At 46.1% G+C, this 27,848-nt stretch overlaps 1 protein-coding gene across 2 annotated transcripts in view; it reads left to right on the plus strand.

Annotated features, from left to right (window-relative positions):
• The window catches only part of ZMAT5 (zinc finger matrin-type 5), a 55,404-nt gene that overhangs the window by 16,499 nt on the left and 11,057 nt on the right, over positions 1–27,848 (plus strand). For both annotated transcript variants that reach the window (XM_033955627.1, XM_033955626.1), the window contains exons 3-4: positions 2,637–2,699; positions 14,068–14,148. In XM_033955627.1, coding sequence (XP_033811518.1) covers positions 2,637–2,699; positions 14,068–14,148 — 144 coding nt within the window. The remainder of the gene's footprint in view (positions 1–2,636; positions 2,700–14,067; positions 14,149–27,848) is intronic.

Below are 27,848 nucleotides of genomic sequence, written 5' to 3' on the forward strand. Positions count from 1 at the left end.
AGGCCCCGAAGCAGCGTGTGTAGAGTGCTGCAGACGCTGCTAGAGTCGGCAGGTTTGTCGGGACCATGGGAAGGGAAGGAGGGGGCGGGGCAAGGGACTAAGGGAGCCGGCCAGACTTCTAGCACCCGTTAATGTAACAGGCTAAAATACTAATATATATATATATATATATATATATATATATATATATATATATATATATATCTCCTTCCTATATAATAATACCCTTAGCGCGCATGTGCACTTCAATTTTCATGGCTCCGTGCATCTGTAGCTCCGTGGCCGGCAGAGAAATTGTAAAGCATGCGGCGCATGTACACGTTCAGCGCGTGCAGGCATGACAATTTGCTTCGAGTGGCGGTTTAACCTAATCCAGCAGCAGTTAACTGTGTGCCAGTTGCCCTTCCCAACACAACGCGTGATTTAAAAAAAAAAAAAAGGTAGGTTGTGGCACAATAATTGATAGGGAGAGAGATTGAAAGAAAAAAAAAAAAACAGACGGGATATTGACAGACTGACACACTGAAAGACAGGTAGGTGGGAGTGAAAGACACACATAGAAGGACAGGGGGCCAGGGAGAGAAATTGAAAGAAAGAAAAAACAGACAGTGGACAAGGAGAGAGAAACAGACAGACAGCGACCAAGGAGACAGACAGCAAAAAAAGAAAGACAGACAGCGGCCAAGGAGAGAGACAGCGGAAAAAGAAAGACAGACAGACCTCGGCCAAGGAGAGAGAGAGAGAGAAAGAAAGAAAGACAGACAGATAGCGGCCAAGGAGAGAGACAGCGGAAAAAGAAAGACAGACAGACCTCGGCCAAGGAGAGAGAGAGAGAGAGAAAGAAAGAAAGACAGACAGACAGCAGCCAAGGAGAAAGAGAGAAAGAAAGACAGGCAGACAGACAGTGGCCAAGGAGAGAGAGAGAGACTGAAAGAAAGAAAGACAGACGCACACATCTATTCTATCACCCGTTAATGTAACGGGCTTAAAGACTAGTATGTATGTGTGTGTGTGTATGTATATATAAATATATATATATATATATATATCTTATAATATAAAACCCTAAGCCGCGCATGCGCACTTCCACTTGCGTGTTCTGTATGTCCGTGTCCTGAAGAAGTGCGTATGTGCGACTACAACACACTCGCGGACCTGGTGGAGCAGTGGCAGCAACTGAGTGGTGGAGAGCAGCCCCGCTCTGCCTGTTGACCCTCCACAAACCTCCCGGCTCCAGCGGCGTAGGCAGCACTTTAAACACGCTGCTTCGCGCCCTTCTACTGCTGATTTCCTCTGCCGCGTCTCTGATGACATCATCGGAGACAGACGCGGGAGAGGAAATCGGCAGTAGAAGGCCGCGAAGCAGCATATTTAAAGTGCTGCCTACGCGGCTGGAGCCCGGAGGTTTGTCGGTGGTGGGAGGGTTAGGAGCAGGCCAGATCAGCAGAACAACGGCAGTAAAAGAAGGGGGAGGGGCCGAACGGAGCAGATAAGAGAAGAGCAGATTGCGGTAAGAGAAGGGAAAGGGGGGTGGGGGAAAATGCTGCTACTGCTATACAGGGACTTGGAGGGGAAGGGGGGATAGAAAGGGAAGGGGAGATAGGAGGGAAGTGGGATGGAAATGCTGCATAGGGAAGTGGGATGGAAATGCTGCTGCACAGGGAAATGGGGAAAAATGACAGACAGACAGCGGGAGGGAGGGAGACAGAAAGAAAGAAAGACACAGGGGCAGGGAGAGGGACAGAAAGACAGACAGAGAAAGGGGGCTAGGGAGAGAGAGAGAGAGTCAGCGGGAGGGAGACAGACAGACATATATTCTAGCACTCATTAATGTAACGGGCTTAATGACTACATAATAAAACCCTAAGCGGCACATGCGCACTCCTACCTGCGTGTTCCGTATGTCTGTGGCCGGAAGGAGTGCGCTTGCGTGCCTACAATTGCCCCACACTCGCAAAAGGAGAAGATACAGAAACAAAGAAAGACTGACAGCCAGCCAGGGAGAGAGACAGAAAGAAAGGGGGACAGGGAGAGAGATAAAAAGTAAGTAAGAAAGAAAGAAACGCCTCAGTGACCCATTGTGCTAAAAGTCTACACATCTATTCTAGCACCCGTTAATGTAACGGGCTTAAATACTAGTATGTGTGTGTGTGTATATATATATATATATATATATATATATATATATATATATATGGTTTGGCTGCTCCAATTCTCTTTTTTTTTAGTATGGTATCTCTAATCTTCTGCAGCCTTAAATCTATGCACCCCAAATGTATTGCTTTTCACATTTTTCTTTTGAAACTTTAGCAGGAAGTACTTGCCCGCTTCTTAAGGTTTCTTAGCTCATTGTGCATTCTTTGTACTCCCTCTCTTTAAGATTTTAGTGGCATATTTTGGTGGCTTAAAGACAAACATTTCCTACTAGTCCCTCTGCAGTAAATGAGGTTTTTCTATCAGAAATTCTGCACTGATGTCTTTAATATTTGTCTGTGTTCAGGATTCTTGCAATGAGGGGGGGGGTCTGTAGTGATGTCATTCCTTGTCTAACACTACTTCACCTTGGCTTTCTGTAGGATTCTGCTGAAATGCAGCTTAATTTCTCCTTGATGTTGTTTTCTTGTCTGGATTTACAGATACTTTTACAATCTTGTTAGAAGAAAAGACAAAGAAGCCCTGCAGGAAGTTTCTACAAACAGGTGATGCTCTATTTCATGAGAATGGTATTTGTGATGGGAGGGGGGTATGTATGTGTGTGTGTGTATATATATATATGTATGTATATATAATAATAAAATCCTAGTGCGCGTATGCGCTCTTGAAAATTCGTGATTCCTGGCGCCGTGAGGTGTGCTTCTGTGGCAGTGTTCTATTTGACACCTCACGGCGCTTGCAGGGGCTGGAGGCAAGTGCAGTGGCTGAAGGCGCGCAACTGTCAGAGGATCGCGTCACGGGATCGCGTCAGAGGGAACATGCTACCGAGTTGGAGAGCGGCCTGCTAGGTTTGCTAAAGCCGGCCACCACGATTGCAGGCTGCTTTGAAGAGGAGCAGGCCAGAAGACACCGGGATGGAGGGAGGGTAAGAAGGGGATCAATACCGGGAGCTAGGGAGAGAGGGAAAGGGATAGGGGGGCTGCTTTGGGGGGAGGGGTGTGCTGGGGGGGAGACAGAAGGGGCCATGGATAGGGACAGGGAAAGGGGGCTGTTTAGGGGGAGGGGAAGTGTGCTGGGGACAGACAGCTTTGCTCTGGGAGGAGACAGAAGGGGCCATGGAGAGATAGGGAGAGGGAAAGGTGGCTGCTTTGGAGGGAGGGGTGTGCTTGGGGAAAACAGCTTTGCTCTGGGGGGGAAGACAGAAGGGGCCATGGAGAGACAGGGAGAGGAAAAGGGGGCTGCTTTAGGAGGAGGGGTGTGCTGGGGGGAGACAGAAGGGGCCATGGAGAGACAGGGAGAGGGAAAGGGGGCTGCTTTGGGGGGAGGTGTGCTGGGGACAAACAGCTTTGCTCTGGGGGGGACAGAAGAGGGCCATGGAGAAACAGGGAAAGGGGGCTGCTTTGGGGGGAGGGGTGTGCTTGGGGCAAATAGCTTTGCTCTGGGGGGAAGATAGAAGGGGCCATGGAGAGACAGGGAGAGGGAAAGGGGGCTGCTTTGGGGGGCGGGGTGTGCTGGAGGGAGACAGAAGGGGCCATGGAGAGATAGGGAGAGGGAAAGGGGGCTGCTTTGGGGGGAGGTGTGCTGGGGACAGACAGCTTTGCTCTGGGGGGGGGAAGACAGAAGAGGGCCATGGAGAGAGTTAGGGAGAGTGAAAGGGGGCCGTTTGGGGGAGAGGTGTGTGCTGGGGGCAGACAGCTTTGCTCGGGGGGAGGGGGGGACGACACAGAAGGATACAGACAGCGGCCAAGGAGAGAGAGATAAAGAAAGACTAGTATGTATGTATGTATGTGTGTATGTATATATATATATATATATATATATATATATATATATATATATATACACACAGCTACATCGACAGAGAGAAATGTGTACTGCCAGGGTTAATACAGAAATGCATTAGATGAGGAGAGTGGCAGTTATAAGTTTAATCGTGGTGATAAGGCTGTGTTGGGCTTCTAAGAAGGCTAAGGGAACCTGGATTTCAAACCTGTTTGGGACCGACATGACGAGCAGTGGTGAAAAAGGGCAGAATGATCAGTTAAGACATGAGTGCTGGGGGAGGGCATGATGTGATGTTTTACCAATCTTAATATACCACTATTCATAGAACATCAAAGTGGTTTACAAATGCAAACAAATCCAACTAGAGAAAATCAATAAGTGAGGAAGAAAAAACACCCTTGCTCCCCGAGCTCATCAGTCTCCAAATGCTTACCTAACTTAATGGGGATAAATCTCAATGGGGCAGACTGGTTGGGCAAGTTTGTTTGTCCTTGTTTGCTATGTTAGCTTAACACTATAGCAGGAGTAGGGAACTCCGGTCCTCGAGAGCCGTATTCCAGTCGGGTTTTCAGGATTTCCCCAATGAATAAGCATGAGATCTATTTGCATGCACTGCTTTCAATGCATATTCATTGGGGAAATCCTGAAAACCCTACTGGAATACGGCTCTCGAGGACCAGAGTTCCCTACCCCTGCACTATAGTATTGACTAAGGATGCAGCAGAGTCGAGCTTTCTTAGAATGATGACTCTGTATATAAAGCCAAGCCAAGCCTAAGATTAGATTAGCAGAGGGGTCATTAGCTATTGGTAGCTGAGTGATGGGACAAATACTCTTTTACAAAAATACAATCAAAAACTTCTTGTTGATCAGTTTGAATTAACTTGTCTGGTACTTGTACTATAAGACTGATTTAGAAGTCTGTAATTAAGCTTGCAGTGGGTCAAATGGAAGGCAGAGCTATATACAGTGGTGCCTCGCATAACGAACGCCTCACACAACGAACTTCATGTCTTGATTCACACAACGAACTTCGTTTCACACAACGAACTTCGTTTCACACAACGAAGTCGCCCGAGCTGCCGATGTATTGCATCCTTCCGCGCAGGCACTGCAGGCAGTCGTTAGTCACTGCGCTTAACTGCCCTCTCTCACTGTATACAGTCGTCCTTTTAAGATAAACTCAATATTTTTTATATATCATGGCTTCTAAAAAAAGCAGGAAGGTGATTTCTGTTGAAATGAAACGGGAAATAATTAGAAGGAGTGAATGTGGGGTAAAACAGTGTGACCTCGTCAAAGAGTTTGGCCTCAGCAAGACCACCATTTTCACCATTTTGACAAATTTATCTTTTTTTATGTCAACTTAGCATATTTTATGCTGCAGAACGAATTGTTTTTTTTAACATGTATTGTTATGGGAAAACGCGTTTCACATAACGAACTTTTCGCATAACAAACTTGCTCCTGGAACGAATTAAGTTCGTTGTATGAGGCACCACTGTATATTTTAGGTAACACAAACGTGCCCAAGCTTTGTACCTTACTTGTTTTTGTCTATATCTGCACTCTGCTCTTTTTTGTGCATGCAAGTATCTCCAGGTCAGAATCTTTATTTATTTATTTTGAACTTACTAGACCAGTGTTCTTCAACCTTTTTACACCCGTGGACCGGCAGAAATAAAATAATTATTTTGTGGACCGGCAAACTACTAAGACCGAAATAAAAAAACACATTTTCGCCCGTCTCCGCAAGCTCGGTCCCCACAAACCATCTGATCCCATCTGCACAAGCCTCAGTTATGATTTTATATTAAACGTATTTTATTAAAGTATAAAAAGAAACAATATTCTGTACAATTGTCATTTTATAAATATAAATATTCAGAGCAAGGACCAACAAAACCCCTGTCTCCCCTCCCCTTCACATATATCCCCTCTACTATCAAGAAAACTGAACAAGCCAAATTATTACAGAATGCTACACAGAAATATCATGCTAACAGAATACTGCAGTCACACATGATAAGAATAGTGTTAGGCTTTGCAGTCCCCAGTTATGTCTCTAGCAGGATATATATTTCAAATCTGATATATTGTAATGACAAAATAGAAATAAAATGATTTTTTTCTACCTTTTGTGGTCTCTGCTTTCATCTTCTTTCCACTCTTCCTTCCAGCGTCTGCCCGTTCCATCCACTGTCTGGCCTCTCCTCCTTCCATATGTATATGACTTCTTTCTATGCCCCTCTCTCCTTTCCATCCAGCCTGTGCCTCCTCTCTCCTTTTTACATCATTCATTCCAGCTTCACTGCTTTCTTCATTTTTATCTCTCCTACACCAGATCTAGCATATTTATCCCTCTCTCATTTCTCTGCTGACCCCCCTTTCCAGCATCAATCTCTCTCTACTTTCTCATTCCTGTCTCTCCCCTTTCCCTCCTCTAATCTCCCTGCCAGCTGTTTCCTTCCTTTTTTCCTTCTCCCTTCCCTCCTCCTCCCTATCCAACAGTAGCTCTCTTCCCATCCCTTTCCCTCTTCCCCTCCCAGCAGCATCTCTCTTTCTACCTCCAGGTGCAGTAGCAGCTCTCCCTTTATCCAGCAGCTTCCCAGCTTCCAACAGTGGCTTCCTCTCCTTCCAGCAGCTCTCAGTACTTGCCTGCAGCAGTAATTTCCTTAGGCAGCCTTGGGTCGTTGCTGCCTCTGAAGAAGGGGAAGTTGCCAAAGTGAATCACTGCCCTGGTAAGTACAGAGCTGCTAGGAAAGGAGACAGCCACTGTTGAAGGCTCCCTGCACATTCGCGACCCCCCCCCCGGCAAAAACAGCTTTGCACCGCAGGCCCTGCCGCCCAAGACGAGCCGGAGGCCCCTATCCGCCGCATCCTGCACGTGGGCAGAATCTCAGCACAGACACTGCTGATGGCCCCAATCCACACGCTGCCCCCCACCGCGCACGCTGACCATCTCCCTTCTAATTGCAGCTTCCCCGCGGCCCTCTTCGGCGACTCGGTCGGGGCAGCGATCAAGACAGGCTGCCGACATCGGGACCTTCCCTCTCTGAGTCCCGCCTATTTTGTTTCAACTTCCTGTTTCCGCATAGGCGAGACTCGGAGGGAATGGCTGACGTCAGCAGTCTGTCTTGATCGCCCGAGGCTGGGAGGAACAGAAGATTTCCCCGAACATCACCAGGGCAGGAAATTTAACAGCGTTCATCTCGCCGGTCCTGCGCGGACCGGCAGGAATTTTCAGCGGACCGGCACCGGTCCGCGGACCGGCGGTTGAAGAACTGTGTACTAGACCACCTTTAACTATAGTTTCTTCATGGACAAACAGGGCGGACTGTAGCCAGCATTGCCTTTGCCTGAGTGTAGCGCTCAGTTGTCTCGGCGCGCCTTTGTCTATGAACCGACAGGTCAAAGGCGCGCCCAGACAACTGAGCGCAAGGCGGAAACTCGCGCCGAAGAAAAACAGTGTTTTAAGGGGCTCTGACGGGGGATGTGGGGGGGAACCCCCCCCACTTTACTGAATACAGATCGTGCCGGCGTTGTGGGGGGTTTGGGGGGTTGTAACCCTCCACATTATACTGAAAACTTCACTTTTTCCCTAAAAACAGGGAAAAACTGAAGTTTCCCATATCATATAATGAGGGGGGTTACAACCCCCCCCCCCCCAACGCCGGCGCAATCTGTATTCAGTAAAGTAGGGGGGTTCTCCATGAACACCCCCTGTCGGAGCCCCTTAAAACACTGTTTTTCTTCGGCGCAGGCTTCCGCCTTGCGCTCAGTTGTCTCGGCTAGCCTTTGTCGGCGCATGCTTTTGTCTATGAACCGTTTAACACTCTCCTTAAAAGCTCAGGAGTCCTCTGCAGGCCCTCCTGATCATGCATGGGTGTTCCATGATAGCCTGGTTCCAACTAGGTCTCAAAGACCCACCAGGCATAAAACCCAAGATCTTCTCAGATCTTTATTTAAAAAAGGGAGCAGTCCAATCTCGAGGAAGGCAATACACTTTGACAATGCATCTTCAACAGTTATGCACATACAGACTCTGGATAGACTGTGAGAGGAACCTTCCTATCAACCTCCTTGCTGCGTTCAGCCTCTAGCTTACAGGGAATGTCTCTTTCATCCACATCGACAATCAAGTAGGTATGTATTCCATCTACAACTGAGGAGGTTTGGGTTCACTTGGCCCTCTGCCACAAAGCAGTAAAAATGTGGAATTAGGCCATTTTGAGGGCTGTTCTGCAAGTGGCATACTACCAGGCATTCATAATCAGCTAGCAGACAGTCTCCATGAATGGGACTCTATTCAGTGTCCACTGAATGTCTTCAAGAGGCAGTTGCAACTACCCAATTTTCTGTTCAAGGAATACAGCCATACAAAAGCTATCCCATGATGCCTTTGGCATTTTGTGGTTTCAGGGCCTCCTCTATGCCTTCTCACCCTTTCTGCTGGTCTCCAAAATAGTTTAAAAAAAAATTCCTGCAGAAGAAATAGCATGTCCTACTGGTAGCACCTGTTTGACCATGCCAGTTCTGGTTTCTGTGGCTTGTAACTCCAGCTCATTTTCAGCCCTTCCAACTGGGGACATATCCAGTTGTTCTGACCCAGCGCAAGGGTCATCTGCTCCATCTCTTGATGATGATAGCTTGGATACTGAGAGCAAAATTATCTCATATTTACCAATCCCTAATTCTAGGACTGCTGGACTACTGCAACATCCTCTTCCTTCCATGCCCAGCTACTATGACTAGACAACTTCAAACAATCCAAAATACAGCTTTGAGACTCATCTACTCATTGAGAAAACATGACCATATCACAGAAGCCTACATCAACTCACATTGGCTACCAATCCAAGAAAGAATACAATTTAAATTCTACTGCATGTTATTTAAAACCCTAAACGGAGACAGCCCATCCTACTTGAACAACCGCCTCATCCAAGCATCCACTACCAGACACAGAAAAACGCACTCCACATTCATACCTCCCCCGATCAAAGAAGTAAAACGATCAAAACTACACGACGGCCTCCTAGCCACTCAAGCCGCAAGACTGGACAACCAGATCTCCATCCTTCTGACGACCACCCTTGACTACAAGACATTCAGAAAATAAAAACAATACTTTTCAAGAAATTCCTGAAGCAGCCATAACATCACATACTCTTAATAACTCTAAAATCGACAATTGATCTACTCTTTACTTCACTAGTAACAATTGTGCTTCCATTGTTACCCCCTTTTTAATTCTTTTGTAAGCCACCTTACCCTTAACAACCCGAGAAATGTTAAAAGATCTACTACTTACCTCTCTAATTAATCAATAGATCTCCCATTGTAATCCCCATTTTATTAATCTTTTGTAAGCCGCCTTGAACCGCAAGGTAATGGCGGAATAGAAATCCCTAATGTAATGTAATATCATAGAAAGTATACCAAATTTTTCTCACCTCAAGAAACCAAGTATTTGCAAGATTTATCACTTAAATGGAAATCCTTCTCATATACCCAAATAATGCTCAGTGCTTCTGCTGTTGGACTTTCCTCTGCATTTTCTAACTGCAGTCTGTAAAAAGTTTAGGTCCACCTGCATTTTATCTATTGTAGCACCTCATGACCTAGTAGACAATACTCCCGTTTTGATTCATCCCCTGGTTTCTAGCTTCATAAGGGGATTCCTGTCTACGAGACATCCTGTCCAGCCACCTTCTCTCTTCCCCACTTCTTGGGACTTTAACGTCCTTCTCCAGATGACACAGGCTCTCTTTGAACCAATCGAAAAATGTGAATGTTTCGATTAGTTTATTTTTCGATTGGTTTATTTTTAGTCACTCAACATTGTGATACGGGTTGCGTGTACTTGCCCTTTCCTGTGATTTTTGACTGAGTCTGTCTCTTTGAACCAAGGCAACACTTCAGCATATGTCTTGAAAAGTACTGGACAGGCAAGTGAACAAACTTAAGGCCTTGGTCCACTATTTTCGCACACTTGGTTTTTCCTTAACTGGATGGTGGTGTGACCCATCCCTCCTCTTGCCTAAGGTGGTGATGGAGTTGCACCTTAACTGGAATATCATCCTTCCAGTTTTACTTTTTTTTTTTTTTTTTTTTAACCTCATCCAAACTCCCACCCAGTGGGAGTTATCACCATATGAACTCAATTGCAGAAGAGTCCTGCTCCAAAACTTGAAAGCGACTTAGCCAATCAGGAACGACTCTCAGGTTTTTGTCTTTTATAACCCCAATAATTCAGGTTGGGCTATAACTAGCCACTTTCCAGACAGGTTGCAGACTGTATTGACTTTTGCTATTGTCAGGTGAAACTGCCTCCGTGGAGCTTATCTCCATTCATCAAATGCTTTAACAGCAACTGTGGTCCATTTCAGGTTGACTTCAGTAACTGATATTTTTTAAATGACCACATTGTCTTCTATTCACTTTTATGCATTTTCCCACAGTGACAACATTTTTGGGCATGGGGCAGTCCATTCTCCATAACCCTTTTACATGACTGCCATCACCCAGGAGTGCATGGGATTCACTGAACAGCAGAAACATGCAACCCTGAGCTTTCCAGTTATCAACTATCAGGAACACTCATACATGGGCTCTTATGAGCCCTTTAAGGACAGCGGTACCCTCTTGAAAGGGTGATGATAGATGACATCCCCTTGCTACAATGGCTCCATTCCCCCACTGTCCATGGAGAACCCCAATTACAGGTAAGCAATTTTGTTTTCTTGGGACACTACCGTGTTTCCCCCCAAAAATAAGACACTGTCTTATATTAATTTTGGGTCCAAAAAAGCCACTAGGTCTTATTTTTGGGTAGGTTTTATTTTTTTCATGTACAATGATCTTCTCTCCCTTCCTCTCCTCCACCCCAATTCTTCCTATTTCCTTTCTCTCCCCTCTCACCCATTCCCTTGTGTAGTATCTTTCTATCCCTCCCTCCTTCCCATCCCTTGTGCAGCAGAACCCTTGAAGCTTCTGTCCCTCCCATCCCCCTGTGCAGCATCTTTCTATCCCTCCAATCCCACCCCTGCTGTGCACCTCCCCCCCCCGGTGATCCTTTCATCTCTCCTTCCCATCCGAACCCCGACCGTGAGCCAAAATACCTAAACTAAACTAAACCTTGGGTTTGTATACCGCACCATCTCCATAGTTGTGGAGCTCGGCACGGTTTACAGGAATTGTAATAAGAAAGGAACTCCAAGGAAGGCTAGATGAAGATCAGAGGAGAGGAGAATGTTAGAGGGCTAGGATGTCAGAAGAGGGGGGAGTGTTAGGTTTTAGAGAAAAGCCAGGTTTTCAGCTGTTTACGGAAGGGTTGGAGAGCACTCAGGTTTTGAAGGGGGGAGATAAGGTTGTTCCAAAGCTCGATGAGTCTGAAGGAGAGGGAAGTCCCCAGTTTTTCTGGGTGGGAAATGCCTTTTAATGAGGGGAAGGATAATTTTGATTTTTGGTTAGGTCTGGTGGTATTAAGATTTGAGGAATTCCAAGAAAGTGGGATTAATGGAGGAAGGATGCCATGGAGGATCTTGAAAGTTAGGCAGATGCATTTGAAATGAACTCTGGAAGCCAATGAAGCTTGGAAAGGAGCGGTGAGACGTGATCGAATTTACTTTTGGCAAAGATAAACTTGGCCGCGACATTTTGAATCCGTTGGAGTCTGAGAAGGTTTTTCATTGTTAGGCTTATGAAGATAGAATTGCAGTAGTCCAGTCTGGAGAGGATGATGGATTGGACGAGAACGGCGAAATGTTTTTGATGGAAACAGGATCTTACTTTCCTCAGCATGTGTAGGCTGAAGGAGCATTTTTTTGCCAGGGAGTTGAGGTGGTCATTGAAGGACAGTGTAGAGTCAATGATGACGCCCAGGACCTTGCTGGAGAATTAGAGCTGCAGAGTGGAGCCAGAGGACAGAGGGATAGAGGTGGGTAGATGAGCTAAATTTGGGCCAAGCCAGAGTAGTTTTGTTTTGGATTCATTCAATTTCATTTGGACGGTATGGGCCCAGGATTGGAGGTTCGAGATACAAGAGGATATGTTCTCTGAGAGATTAGTGAGGTTCGAGTCGGTCTCGAGAAGGACGAGGATGTCATCAGCATAGGTGTAGATTGTTTCAAGGGGGGATAGATGGAGGAGTTTTAGAGAGGTCATATAAATGTTGAAGAGGATAGGGGATAGAGGTGAGCCTTGCGGGACTCCGCAGATTGGTATCCAGGGGGAGGATGAGGTGCCATTCCTATTGACAGTGTAGGATCGGGAGCCGAGGAATTTTGAGAACCATTCGAGGACTATAGAGGTGATGCCGATCTCAGAGAGATGGTAGATTAGAATATCGTGGTGAACAACGTCGAAAGCGGCAGAAAGATCGAATTGCAGGAGGATGGCGAAGTTGTTGAACTTTGGAGATTAGGGAGGTCAGTAGGGATTCGGTGCTGAAATTGGGGCGGAAGCCATATTGGTAAGGTAGGAGAATGGAGAATTTCTCTAAATAGGATGAGAGTTGGGTCGATATGATGGTCTCGAGCAGTTTGGTTAGGAGAGGGATATTTGCTATTGGGCGATAGCTGGACGGGTCGAGGTCGGGTTTTTTCAAAAGAGGGGTTAAGGCGATATGGCCCATTTCTAGGGAGAAGAGGCCCGAATGTAGGGCAGAGTTTAGGAGTTTGGTAATGGAGGAGATGGCCTGAGTGGGTATTTCCTCGTAGAGGTAGGAAGGGAAAGGGTCTAAAGAACAATTGCAAGATTTCAGTTTGAGACAGAGTTTAAGGATATGGGATTCGGATACGGGCTCAAAGGCAGCCCAGAATCTGTTGGCTGGGATAGTGCTGGGGGCCATTAGAGTAGGGTTGGGGTCAGTGAGCACCAGGGAGTTGTGGGAGATTGCAGGAGGGAAGGAACAACGTATGGTAGTGACCTTTTCATTGAAGAATTTTGCTAGAACTTCGGCTGAGGGAGAGGAGGGGAGAGAGATGGAGTCTTTTTTGGAGGTTAGAGAGCGCCAGATTTTGAAAAGTGTACTGCTCTGGTTGTTGGATCTGGAGATTTTCTCACCGTAGAAGTTCTTGCCTTTTTTTAGGGCTGAGTTGTAGAGCTTAATGTTGGCTCTCCAGGACTGTCTGTCTATAGGGGAGTTAGATTTTTTCTATTTGCGCTCCAGGGCTCGACATTTCTGCTTTAGTTCTCTGTGGTAAGGGAGGTACCAGGGGGCTTTGTGAGGGTAGGAGATGGATTTGGTGGAAAGGGGGGCGAGGGAGTGGTGGGTGGACTCGGAGAGGGCGGTCCAGTTATTTCGTCCAGAACAGATCGTTTGAAATTTTTTTGCGAAAGGTAATGGGAGTAGAGGACCTGGAAACAAACGGCAGCATTTGCAGTACAGGCTGCATCGCAGCCTGCCCTTCTCATTTCTGGGTGTTTTTCTGCCGCATCACTGATGATGTAATCAGCAACGCAGCACGGAATGGCTGGGTGTGAGAAGGGCAGGCCGCAATGCAGCCTGTGCTGCCGATGCTGCCATTTGTTACCAGGTATTTCGGTCTCGCGGTCGGGGTTCGGATAGGAGTGAGAGATGGAAGGGGGGGCAGGGGAAACACTGCTGCCAGTGACTAGGGCTTATTTTCGGGGAAACATGGTACCTCTAAATGGGTTAATATTGCATATACTGTGATAGGAAAGAGCCTCATTCCTAAGCCAGAGTCTGTCTATTATATGTTTCTATACGCCTGATTTTAATAAATGTAAATCGCTTTGAAATTTTTTATAAGTGTTTTATCAAATTTTAAATAAAACTTGATATATGAATATAATTATATGGAGTATGGTCTCAAGCTCTCAGATTTATTGCTAATACTCTCCATTGTACATGCATCATGCCAAAGGGGAACTGCTTTCTGAAATTCCTAATATGTATAAGCAACTTATCTTGATCTGTATAGCCATGTTTTTCTTTGGTATGTTTTTTGGGTTTGTTTGTTTTTCTTTGCATTATTGTAGCTGTTTTGTGCAATGAAAAAAGTGGGTATCTATATATATATATGAACGAGTGTATTTAGAAGTTGTCTCTGGTAATTCAATTTCACTGACCTTTCGCTATATACTTGGGTGTCTTTCTAGGACAGTGTGACTTTGGCTCCAACTGCCGCTTCTCCCATATGACAGAGCAGGATATCGAGAGGCTGACGGCACAGGTAGAAGGTGAGGATAGGAATATGTAAATAGGCTGCTGAGCATTGTTGGGGTGAATGCAAACCAGGTACACGTCTCCGAATGAGAGAGATGGTGTACAGAAGTCAGCACAGAAGGTTAGTTCAGTGTTTTGCAGCTTTGTGCATGCCTTGCTGAAGATGAGCGGCTGACTGTGCATGTTTCCAGCAGCAGGGGGCAGCAGAATATCGGTCTTTTCTCCTCGAATCTGGTTGTCATTCTTCAGATCTGTTATGTTCATTCTATGTATGTAGGTATGTACATATACATTTATTTATTTCTATTTGGCTCGCAAGGCAAATTACAACCAAACATACACAATTAAAAATAACAAACATATGCCAAAAACATCAGAATTGCCAATTTATATAAAAGGCATCAACCATCATAGTTCATCTTACAAAACAGATGACGCTTTAATAATTTTTTTAATTTACACAAATCTTTTTGCTGCTTGTTGTATTCTGACAGCCTGTTCCGCTCAGCAGGTCCCGCACATAGGAAAGTACCAGATCTCATAGTCTGTAAATGTAATTTCTTATGAGTTGAAATAACCTAATTACAGTGTAGCAGAGCGCAGTGGTCAATAGGGCGCTACACAATCCTGCAGATATTTTAGTGATAAATGAAGTATACTTAAACCACCAATAACAACTTTTACTACTTGGGATGTAGTTACGTACGTGGGACCTGGGTTGGCCACTGTTGGAAGCAGGATACTGGGCTTGATGAACCTTCAGTCTGTGCCAGTACAGCAACTGTTATGTGAGCCAAGTAAAGGACAATCAAGGCATTGTGACATCACTGCTGAGGTTGGCTCTTAGGCATTGGTGAAATGAGGCGTTATGACATCACAATCTCAGCTCTGGAATTGCTACTCGTTGGGTTTCTGCCGGGGTCTTGGGTTGGCCACTGTTGGAAGCAGGATACTGGGCTTGATGGACCTTCAGTCTGTGCCAGTACAGCAACTGTTATGTGAGCCAAGTAAAGGACAATCAAGGCATTGTGACATCACTGCTGAGGTTGGCTCTTAGGCATTGGTGAAATGAGGCGTTATGACATCACAATCTCAGCTCTGGAATATTGCTACTCGCTGGGTTTCTGCCAGGTTCTTGGGTCCTGGGTTGGCCACCGTTGGAAGCAGGATACTGGGCTTGATGGACCGTCGGTCTGTCCCAGTATAGCAATTCTTATGTTTTTATATTTCACTTTGTACACCATAGTCAGCCAATACAATGATGTAATAATAATAATAATTTTATTCTTATATACTGCCAAAGCTATAGTAGTTCGAGGCGGTTCACAATAAGAAGAGCTGGACAATCAGTGAAATAGTCACAATGTAAGGTAATTGAGTACATGTAAGCAGAATAAAATGGTAAGGCTTTAAGGGTTCTTAGGTTACAAATCGGTTAAACAAGTTTGTTTTTAATAGTTTTCTAAAATTTTGATAGGATGAGGAGAGCTTAATGATCTTATGAAATATGAAGTAGCATGTTCCTATTTCCCAATCTCAAACCTTGTTCATATAATGGAATTTTGATTTTGTTCCTTGTTAAACATTACTGTAAACATTGAAATTGGCATAGAGGCTGCTTTTCACTTTTGGATATTGTATGTCTGCTATTAAAAGGAAGGTTTTCATTGTAAGATGAATTTTTTGTGGAATTTTGTAACTTTCTAGAATGAACCTGCTATACTTTGATGGAGAGTGACATGGCGACAGAGTTTGACACAATCCCCATCCCGTCCCTGCAAACTCAAACTTCACCGTATTGGTACCATTATTTTCAATAAAAGACATATTACTCACTTCTTGTACAAATGAGATTTTGTACTGTTGTGGAGATGGGGTTGGGGACAAATTTTGTCCCCATGTCATTCTCTACATTGATTACTAAACTTACGGTAAATGTATTTACTTAGCTGTTGAAGGGTGCCAGTCTAAAGTTTTAAATAAATAAAGGGAGTGTCTAGGGACAGTATCAAGGTTACTGGAGGAGTGGAATAGAGAATAGCACAGGCTTTGGCAATTAGTCTCTACTTAGCCCCAACCTTGCCATTATGGAGACTCTCTTGTTCCTTAGCCAAGATGGTACAGTAGGGAAGAAAAATCTCCATCCTGCTCAAGTGGAGACCGTACCTGTATTTAAAGGCCATTGTTGCACAGGTTTTAGCACCATTAGGCAGTGAAGGTGGGTGGTGGAGGGAAATTGGTCTTTACACTTGGAGATCTCAATCTATCCTGTAGGATGGTGAGAACCAGAAAAAGAGAGTACCCTAGGACACAATGCTGGCGAGCCTACAGGGTAAAGGTCACACACTACCCAAGTACCCCTTCTAAATTTTTCTAGGGGAACCATTGCAGCATTCAGTGCCAGTGATTACCTGATCCTTAATGCAATTGCCCTCATGATTGGTGCATTCCACTTCACTTAAACTTTGGCACTAGGCTTCAGCAGAGGGGGTAAGGAGAAGATGCTGGGACCATTACGTTCATACCACAAAATCTATTTTCCTTGAAGTGAAAATGCAAACAAAGAATTCCATTTCTATTAGGTTCAAAGGAAAAGTTACAGTCACAGTAGCCTTAGTAGAAATAATTGGCTGTGAGCTTTCCAAAGAGACCGTTGTATCTAAACTGGCTGACTCGATTCTCCTTCTGCCCTCTAGGCTCCCAACAGTTCCAATATCAACCTAAAAAGCTGTAGTGAAATGTAGCAGAGTCATTAGGTATCTGGAGGTATCTTTACAATATTTCTTGATAATATCAAGTGCTGAAACCATAGGTGACAGGGAAATTAATTAACCATTGTTTAAACTTAGGTTTTAAGTTTTCAACCAGTTTCAACTTTTGATGTACCAAGTTTTTATCCTTGATTAATTCCAGCTGATGTACCTGAATTTCCCTTAACTGCTTTTACACAATCTTTGTCTTCCCCTGCTGATGACCCAAGAATTCATCAAGCTGGGTTTGTAAGGAACTGGAATTCTTCACTATTTTATCCAATCTTGCCAATACTGATTGCTCCATTTTCCCAATTGCTTTCCAGACCTCATCCAAAGTTATTCTGTCAGTCTTTCTCATTCTCCTTGGATAGTCTTCACAGATCCTATGCCAACCCATTCCTTAATCTCCAAAGTGTTCTGGATTGTGAGCCTGGGAAAGGTACTGGGTTGGCGTTGAAGTGGACCCACATGCACAAGCTGACCCATCAGCACCTTCTGATTCCTGTTGATCCTCCAACCTTGCCCCAGTTTCGGTCTAAGAAGGATCTAGGATCTTATGTTGTTCAGAACTAAGCAAAGGGGCGTCACATGATGTGACGTGTCGTGCCTGAGCTCCTGGGCCCTTGGTCCTGACCTCCCCATCGGCCCTTGAATTGAACCTAGTATTGCTGTGGTGGAGTAGGCAGTTTATGGACAGGTTTGTGCACCATATCAGCCCAGTGATGAGTGGCAAACTGCGCAAAAGGAAAAAGATAAGGAAAAACAACTGGTCGGAGCCCAAAATGTTGGCAGCGGAATCTGGAACCACGCTTGTGATCTCTGCTGAGCACATAGAGGCACTTATGGCGTCCATGGTGAGCGCCCTGGACTCCTGGTTTGAACATCTTTCCGGGCAATTGACTGTCATGGAGAACCTTCTGACGGAGACGACCTGTTGTATGGGGGAGTTGGAGTCCAGGGTGGCATTGGTAGAGGAAACAACCACTGCTTCAGCTGCAGATCTCACCTCCCTCTGGGAGCAACTACAGAAGCAAACCGACAAGCTGGATGTGCTGGAAAATCGCTCCCGGAGAGATAACCTTAGGATAGTGGGCCTTCCTGAAACAGAACTAAGCAAAGCACTGAATATGCTCAGAGCTGGCTCTCCTCCACCAAGCCACAGCTCCCAGACATCCCCACTGGCAAATTTCACAATCAGTAGCTGAACTGGTGCTGGCACAGGGCTGCTTACAGATAGGTAAGAGCATACCTTGCTTTTTCATTTCCTTATTCTTCCACACTTATTCCACTGAGCTCATTACTCTACCTCCTCACCTCTTAATGCCATCTTGCCTCTCCTAAAATTTGAAGTTAAATTAAGACTGCTTTAAAACTTGTGGAGGAAGAGAACTTGTTTTATTTTCCTACTTAGCATAAATGTTTGCTGAAGCCCCTGGAGTCCCATTTCTGAGAGAAAAATGTACTATCGCATGGGAAATGATGCAGAGTGAGTTCCAGCAGAGATTCCAAGAATTACACTGCTACGCCAAAGACATTTTGTTTTTTTACAAAATTCATTTGAAGCTGACATAAATGAAGCCGTGACTTCTTATCAGTTTGAATTGGTTGAATTACAAGCCAGTGATGACCTGAAGGACCCGTTCAAGTCATAGGCAGCAAAAGGGTGTAGATCACTGGGGCTGTGGTCCAATCAATATTTTTCCCAGCAAAGGATCAGCGAATAGAGATCTTGTAAGCAGCATTGAAGATTACTATGTTTGCCCCATCCAACTAAAATTGTATTCCTTTGCACCTAGTTCAAATCAAATAATCTTTTAGACTCCTGTGCTCCATTTACCCACGAGTCTTACCCAAAATGGCCATCTTTGGCAGCATGTATATATGTCAGCAAACCTTCTCAAGAATTAAATTATTGAAACGTCAGCTGAGATCAAGGATCGTAGATAAACTTCTGCATTGGTCTTGGAGACTGTGTGACCACCATGAGGCCTGACCTTGAGTGTCTTTCCAGATGAAAACAAATGAGAAGAAAACAGAATTCTGGGAATGATAAAGAAGGGGATCACAAACATTTCAGAGAAGGTTATCATACTGCTGTACCGGCCATGGTGCGCCAGCACTGGTCGCCATACAACAGGGGTGTCAAACTCAATCACATAAGGGGCCAAAATCTAAACCGCAGGGTAAGTCATGGGCTGACATTTTTATTAAGATACTTAGGGTCCTTTTATTAAAGTACACTAACCGTGCAGATCATGTTTGACGAACTTACTGTACTTCTTTGAGGGAGTAAACAGACAGATAGACAAGGGCGACCCGGTCGACCTTGTATATCTGGATTTTCAGAAGGCGTTTGACAAGGTTAAGCATGAATGACTACTTCGAAAAATTGCGAGCCATGGAATCGAGGGTGAAATACTCATGTGGATTAAAAACTGGCTGGATCATGGGAAACAGAAAGTGGGGGTAAATGGATAATACTTGGACTGGAAGAGCGTCACCAGTGGGGTGCCACAGGGCTCGGTGCTTGGACCCGTGCTCTTCAACATCTTTATAAATGATCTAGACATTGGTACGACGAGTGAGGTGATTAAATTTGCGGACAATACAAAGTTATTCAGAGTAGTGAAGACACAGGGGGATTGCGAAGATCTGCAACTGACATAATAAGGCTTGAGGAATGGGCATCAACATGGCAGATGAGGTTCAACGTGGATAAGTGTAAAGTGATGCATTTAGGTAACAAAAATCTCATGCACAAATACAGGATGTCCGGGGCGATACTTGGAGAGACCTCCCAGGAAAGAGACTCGGGAGTTATGATCAACAAGTCGATAAAGCCGTCCACGCAATGTGTGGCGGCGGTGGCAAAAAGGATGAACAGAATGCTAGGAATGATAAAGAAGGGGATCACGAACAGATCGGAGAAGGTTATCATACCACTGTACTGGGCCATGGTGCGCCCTCACCTGGAGTACTGCGTCCAGCACTGGTCACCGTACATGAAGAAGGACATAATGCTACTTGTAAGGGTCCAGAGAAGGACGGCTAAGATGGTTAAGGGGCTGGATGAGTTGCCGTATAGTGAAAGATTAGAGAAACTGGGCCTTTTCTCCCTCGAACAGAGGAGATTGAGAGGAGACATGATCGAAACATTCAAGGTACTGAAGGGAATAGACTTAGTAGATAAGGACAGGTTGTTCATCCTCTCCAAGGTAGGGAGAATGAGAGGGCGCTCTCTAAAATTGAAAGGGGATAGATTCCGTACGAATGTAAGAAAGTTCTTCTTCACTCAGAGAGTGGTAGAAAACTGGAACACTCTTCCGGAGTCTGTCGTAGGGAAAAACACCCTCCAGGGATTCAAGACAAAGTTAGACAAGTTCCTGCTGAACTAGAACGTACGCAGGTAGGGATAGTCTCAGTTAGGGCGCTGGTCTTTGACTAAGGGCTGCCGCGTGAGTGGACTGCTGGGCACGATGGACCACTGGTCTGACCCAACAGTGGCAATTCTTATGTTCACACCTTAAAAAAGCACCCCTTAGTCTTAGTAGAAGTAAAGGGTTACAACCTCTCCAACCCCATCCTGGCTCTGTGATGGGCCAGAATTAAAAACTTGGACAAATCAATTTTTGTTCTCTCAAAAGAGACCTTGCTTTTTTAGATCCAAAATATACTCAGATGGCATCTAAGGTCACATTTGTGGGTTTGGACTGCAATCAACCTGGAATCACCAATTATTTCATCACTAACTTTTATGCCCCTGCTGTAGCTTCTGTGGTGTCTTAGGGGCAACTGAGTGAAGGCTTCCATTGGTTCAACTCTCTCACCTCCTTTGTCTGTATTCAGGATGTTATCCGCCATGGGATCTAAGCCACCAGTAAAATCACAGATGAACCCATTTGTGGCAGGCACTTCAGCATCTCCCATCTGAAGCATCATAACTGCCTATACTGGCAAGCTCTGAGCCCTCAACTGTAATGGGGAAGCTCTCAAACTAGGGCTGCATGTCACATCTGGCCCAACAATGTGCAAATGGTTTGGGAACTCACCTCTTCAATAGCTTTTCTTTTAAAATTTTCAGGCAGGCAGCCGGGAGAGTGCAGGCAGCCATGAGGACTAGGCGGACCCGAACAGCGACAGCAGCCGGGAGGGTGCAGGTGACCACGAGCATGAAGAGTGGCGGCAGTAGAGAGCATCAGGAGCACAGCGTCACACAGCGTGGCGGCCGCGAGACTTGAGGCGCATGAATCTACAGCTGGCCCGCTGGAAGACATCAGCTGTAGATTTATGTGCCTCAAGTCTCGCGGCAGAGTAGTAAAGACTTGAGGCGCGTGAATCTACAGCTGATGCCTTCCAGCGGGCCAGCTTAATTGCAAAGTTTTCATTGTCTGGCGGGCCAAATTTTATGACACCGTGGGCCAGAGTTTGACACATCTGCCGTACATGAAGAAGGAAACGATACTACCCGAAAGGGTCCAGAGAAGAGCGACTAAAATAGTTAAGGGGCTGGAGGAGTTGCCATACAGCGAGAGATTAGAGAAACTGGGCCTCTTCTCCCTTGAACAGAGGAGATTGAGAGGGGACACGATTGAAACGTTCAAGGTACTGAAGGGAATAGACTTAGTAGATAAAGACAGGTTGTTCACCCTCTCCAAGGAAGGGAGAACGAGAGGGAACTCTCTAAAGTTAAAAGGGGATAGATTCCGTATGAACGTAAGGAAGTTATTCTTCACCCAGAGAGTGGTAGAAAACTGGAACGCTCTTCCGGAGGCTGTTATAAGGGAAAACACCCTCCAGGTTTTCAAGACAAAGTTGGACAAGTTCCTGCTCGACTGGAAAGTATGCAGGTGAGGCTGGGCTCATTTAGAGCACTGGTCTTTGACCTAGGGACCGCCGCGGGAGCGGACTGCTGGGTACGATGGACCACCGGTCTGACCCAGCAGCGGCAATTCTTATGTTCTTATGACTATGGAACTGGTGCTGAACTGTACAGCAGTTTAATGTTTGTATTGATTGAAATGTTATTTGGGTTAGACATCCAAAGATTTCGCTCCCCGCCCCCCCCCCAAACAGCTCAATAAATTCCTTGGTGTTTTCATTGATCTGAAAGGTCAAAAGTCAAATGCAGTCCTTGGTATGAAAAGTTTGGGGTCTCCTATTTTGGGGTGAGATGAGGGAGTTCTACTCTGCTATAGGGGAAAGGGGAAGGAAAGATGAAATACCCTCTCCTGCAAGGAGATGCTTTTCTTCCTATCCAAGTTTATTATACTTTTGTGTCCCAAATTTGCCACTTCTTCCTTCATCGCTACCATCTGCTCTGTGACTTCCTTCAAAGCCAATCTAATATTTCTCAGCTCCTCTAATAGCTCAATCATGTCTAAAGCGTCCACAGGCAGGGGAGTCTTGGTAGGAGTGGGTGGATCTTCTTTTAATCTCTTTGCCTTCCCACCTGATTTTGAAGCTGATTCAGGCTTAGATTGCTTATTAGAAGCCATTAGTTGAAAAATTTCCAGACTTTCTGCCTTTAAGGAGATAAGTTGTAAAGCTGAAAACCAACAAAAGGGTGCCCAGGGATGGGAGCTCAACAGCTTCACAGCCATTTCCTATGTCTCCAAGTTCCGGAATCTCACTATATCTTTCTTGAGGTAAGGAGAAGGTGAGGTCACACCATGGAGCGATACAGGGGCATTATAATATTCTTAGTCTTGTTAACCATCATAACATATCTGAATTGATCAAAAGCTTTGTAGATGTGAGTGCAGAGTACAATTAGAGAGGTTTCTGTGCTATGAAAGGGTCTAAAAGCTGTTTGATATGGATGGAGGGCGTTTGTTTTGACATACTCTTGAAGTTGGGGTGAACTGTGCTCTCAGCTATTTATGAAAGGAAAGGTAAGTTTGCAATAGGATGGTAGTTCTTAGGATCTATGAGGCATCCTGCTGCAGTTTTTAATTTGGGTTTGAGATAGGCGTGCTTCCAAGAGGCTGGGAATGTGCCTGAAGTTAAGCTTAAGGGGATAGAGGGGTACAGATAGAACTTGAGGTAGGTTATAGAAATGGTCAAAAACCACTTCACAGGTCGCGGACCTGATGGGCCGCCGCGGGAGCGGACCGCTGGGCGAGATGGACCGCTGGTCTGACCCAGTGGAGGCAACTTCTTATGTTCTTATGAATCATAATTTGGATGAACGGTAAAGAAGCTTGGGAGAAATCATTTGATTCAGGCACGTTGGATGGCCTATATAATAGCAGTGTGTCAAACAAAAGAAGAAATGCCTGAACACAAGTGTCTTTGAGTGAATGAAAGCCATGAGGTCCATGTGGTTCATGATGCTGCATACGTTGGCAGGTAAACACATTGATTCTGTGAACCTAACTAGACTGGAGCTGAATGGACCAAGGATTTTGGCAGCCTTTTCCCCAGAAAAAAAATAGTGCAGTATTTTTTTTTTTTTTTAATAAATCTTTATTGATTTTCAAACTACAACAAATGAATCACAAATATGGGTATTACAAACCAAGCACAACAAATGTATAACATTAATGCTCTATTATTTTTATTCCCTCCCTCCCATCCACCCAATACAAATATATTAAAATCTTCATGAAACTATTCTTAAATTCCTATATCAATCCCATTCCCATTCTCCCCCCCCCCCCAGGATGTCAACAAAATGAAAAATTATTCCTCTTTACAATATTTAGCCAATGGCTCCCAAACACCCATAAAATTCTAAAATCGTCCCTGTTGTATGGCCAAACAACGTTCCATTTTATAAGTAAAACATAGGGTTTCCCACCAAAATGAATAACTTAACCTATCCCAGTTTATCAAAATAAGCTGCATGGCAATCCCTGTCATTACTAATAGAAGCTTGTTATTACTCGCAGATAGTTGACTTTTAGCTCTCATAAGAGTACCAAATAAAATAGTATCATAAGATAAAGCCACTGGATTTTCTAATATATTATTTACTTGGGTCCCAAATAGATCTCCAAAATTTTTTTCTTATTGCCTTAGGACTTGCCTCCTCTTACAGCATCTTTTCAATATATTTCAGTTTCAAACTGTGGCATAGTGTGATTACCAGAGTTTGTTGAACTATTTGATGCGAGACTATGCTATACTGAGCCCTTGGTTAAGGGACTTTAGAGGGTCATTCATGTTTTGTGTGACCCTCATGAGTTTTTTAGGCTTATAACATAATTTATCCCAGGACAAGCAGGCAGGTATTCTCACTAGTGGGTGATGTCATCAGACAGAGCCCCGGTACGGACGTCTCACAAGCACGTGTTGCTTGTAGAAACTTAAAGTTTCTAGATGCCCGCACCGCGCATGCGCCGGTGCCTTCCTACCCGGAGATCCGGGCGTGTCTCCTCAGTTCTTTCTTTTCCGCGGAGCTGAGAAGTTCAACTTCTTCATGCGCTAGCTGAATTCAGTTAAATTTGCCTTCCTTGTCCGCGTTTTCGTTTTCTTTTAATTACAGTTAACAGTTCTTTTCTTTTTCAAAAAAAAAAAAAAAAAAGAGAAGATTATTTCCTCCGGCGGGTCGAACGGGCCGGCCATGTGGCTCAGGCCCACTGGCTTCGACCTCGCGGCGGAGATTTTCCGGCCTATGTCCCGGCCAATCACCGGGTTTAAGAAGTGCAGCAAGTGCCAACGCGCGATTTCACTCACGGACCCTCACTGGCGCTGTTTGCAGTGTTTGGGCCCTGACCACATCCCGAAATCGTGCGGGCCTTGCTCTACCCTTACGGCACGCTCATTCAAGTGGCGTTGCCTATTGTGGGAATCGATGTTCAAGATGGACGCAGCTAAGGATCCCACAGCCTCCACTTCATCTGATACCTCCCCGGTTCGGGCGAAACCGGCATCGACCACCCCTGCATCGAGTGTGGTGAAACCGGCATCGCTCGCCCCGACACCATCCACGAGCTCGACGTCGGTGCCTGCCCCGGTCTCCTCGGTTCAGGTACCTCTTCCTTCCACAGTGCCACCAATGGTCATCAAAGTGCCGAAAGCTACTAAGCAGAAGCACTCGACCTCGAAGGAGCGCGATGTCCGTGCAGGAGGACCCCCTTTCGGTGCGGATCCCTCCCTATCGGCTTCGCTACGGTCCGTGCTGGAAGCTCAATTCGTTGAGCTCATGCAGACCATCGGACCCGGGCTCATCGCTGCCATACAGGGTGACCTCCCGGTACCGATCCAAAGGGGCGGTCCGCCCCCTCCCCCTCCCCCACACCGTTCGACCTCGACAACCGACGAGGACGAACGGGGGAGGGCGGCGATGCCCACGCGGCAAGCCTCGCTTACCGATATGCCGCCATTAGAACCCATTACGCCTCCGCGCCAACATGGGACCAGACCCCCGCTCGATACTCGAAGCCCTGGGCATAGTCAGGAAGAGTTCTTCCGCACTCCTTACCAGACTTGGGTAGCATCGCAAGAACCCGCATCGCAAACCCAGTTGCGATCCACCGCTTCCAGCCCTATCCACTTGGGGGCCTCGGGAGACCATGCGATGCACAGACGATCCCGATCCCCGTCCCGCCACCGAGACGGGCACCGATCGAGACACTCATCCTGGCACTCCTCACGCCATTCGGAGGTGTCACCGCAGAAAAAACTGCAACGTAGGGGATACTCCTCATCAGAGGTGTCCCCTCCGAGGGGCCCGGAGTACGAGGAGACACCGGTACCCGATTCTCCTTGTCACTCCCCGATGTCCACAGACCTGGAGGCCTCATCCTCCTCCAGCCCGTCCCACAGGCCGACGCTGGCGGAACAATTGTCCTTCTCATCATTCCTCCGACAAATGGCGGATGATCTGGATGTGACCCTTGACACGGGCTCCAGATACTCCAAAGAGTATCTGGACACCATGCACTTACCTAACCCTCCAACGGAGTCGCTTCGGCTCCCCTTGCATAAATTACTGGACCAGACCTTCATGCAGTGCTTCGAAACGCCGTATTCCATACCGGCAATCCCCAGCAAACTCGATGCTCGATACCGCATCGTGCACCATAAAGGGTTCGAGGGCCCCCAACTCTCCCACCAATCCCTACTGGTCGAGTCCTCCCTTAAACGCTCTCATCCCTCCCAGGTCTACGCTTCTGTACCGCCGGGCCGAGAGGGAAGAACGATGGACAAATTTGGTAGAAAATTCTACCAAAACTCCATGATGGCGTCACGGGTGCTAAACTACAACTTCTTTTTCTCTTCCTATCTGGAGTTCTTCTTGCCGGTACTCCGCAAGTTCACTCCGTTCATAGACAACCAAGCTCGATTCGAGTTCGAGGAAGTGGTAGCCTCCCTCTCCCAATTACGACTCCAGCTGATGCAATCCTCCTTCGATGCATTCGAACTCTCGGCACGCGCCGCCGCAAGCGCGGTAGCTATGCGTCGCCTGGCATGGCTCCGTACTATCGATATGGATCCCAACCTACAGGACAGACTCGCCAACGTACCATGTGCTGGAGCTGACCTGTTCGATGAGTCTATCGAAACTGTTACCAAGAAGCTGTCGGATCATGAAAAATCCTTTCAATCCATCCTACGGCCCAAACCCAAACCTCAACAGTCTCGACCTTCCAGGCCACCCCTGATTTACCAGCGGCGTTACATGCCCAGACAAACGCCCGCGGCGAGACAGCCTGCGAAGAGACAACCCCCCCAGAAGTCTCAGCAAAAAGTCCAGCCACCCGCTGTACCTAAGGCTCCCCAGCCCTTTTGACGCCCCTCCCGGGAGCATAACCTCGGCCTCTCCCATAGGGGGCCGCCTCCATCTTTTTTACCACAGATGGGAGGCCATAACCACGGACCTATGGGTCCTCTCCATCATAAGAGAAGGATACTCTCTTCAATTCCACCGGGTCCCCCCGGACCATCCTCCAAGAGAGTATCCTTCAAGCTCGACGCAGACCGCCCTTCTTCTTCAGGAAGTCCAAAACTTACTTCAGCTTCGGGCGGTCGAGACGGTCCCGTCAGACCAATTGAACCGAGGGTTTTACTCCCGGTACTTCCTCGTCCCGAAGAAAACGGGCGACCTGCGACCAGTGTTCCCTCTAAGCGGGCGGGTGTTGTGAGCAAACTTTTTTCACCGTGAGCCAAAAATATCGGGCGCCAGCAAGTTATGAGCCAACTCGCCCGATTCTCCTCTCGCCGCCCTGCCATCTGCCGTACGCCTCTTCCGATCGTGCGCTGTGACGAGAAACGTGTGCGCTGCGATGTAATATTTTGTGCGCCAGCGCACGCCAGCACAGCTTAGCGGGAACACTGGTTCAAATGGTTTTATTTATTTCCCCAAATTTATTTTTGTTATACGCATTGAAAATATTTGATATTGCGTTTAAATCAAAATCTCAATAAACTTGAAACGAGTGCCCGTGAGATTGTGGGAGGGTTAAATACTCAAAACTTAGAAGTTTTTGCTACGCCAGCTTTCTGGTATCTTTACATACAGTGGCGTACCTAGCATATGTAACATCCGGGGCCCATCATTTTTTGGCACCCCCCCCCATCTGTAAGAAAAACATGATTTTTAGTAACAAACCACACGTCACACATGAGTACCTAGGAAAAGGCAGCATCTTACATATTGCAGTGAGCAGTACATCAATACACCCATTGTAAAACTAAACAAGCCAGACCAGCACAGATCAATCCTACACCGTCAATCCTAACAGAAAACCATGTCTTTCGAACACACAGAACACAGAAAACACCTTCGCCTAGTAAGGAATATGTAATCACAAACTAACCCCTCCCTCTTTTACAAAACTGTAGTGTGGATTTTAGCTACGGAGGTAACAGCTCTGATGCTCATAAAATTCTGAGCATCAGAGCTGCTACCACCAAGGCTGGTGCTAAAAACGCTTCACAGTTTTGTAAAAGGGGGGATAAAATAAAAATACATAGACAAAGGTTAAATTGAACCAGCAAGAAGCTGGACTCTGCAT

The sequence above is a fragment of the Geotrypetes seraphini genome, chromosome 8 (genome assembly GCF_902459505.1).
Source record: "Geotrypetes seraphini chromosome 8, aGeoSer1.1, whole genome shotgun sequence".
Classification (NCBI taxonomy): Eukaryota; Metazoa; Chordata; class Amphibia; order Gymnophiona; family Dermophiidae; genus Geotrypetes; species Geotrypetes seraphini.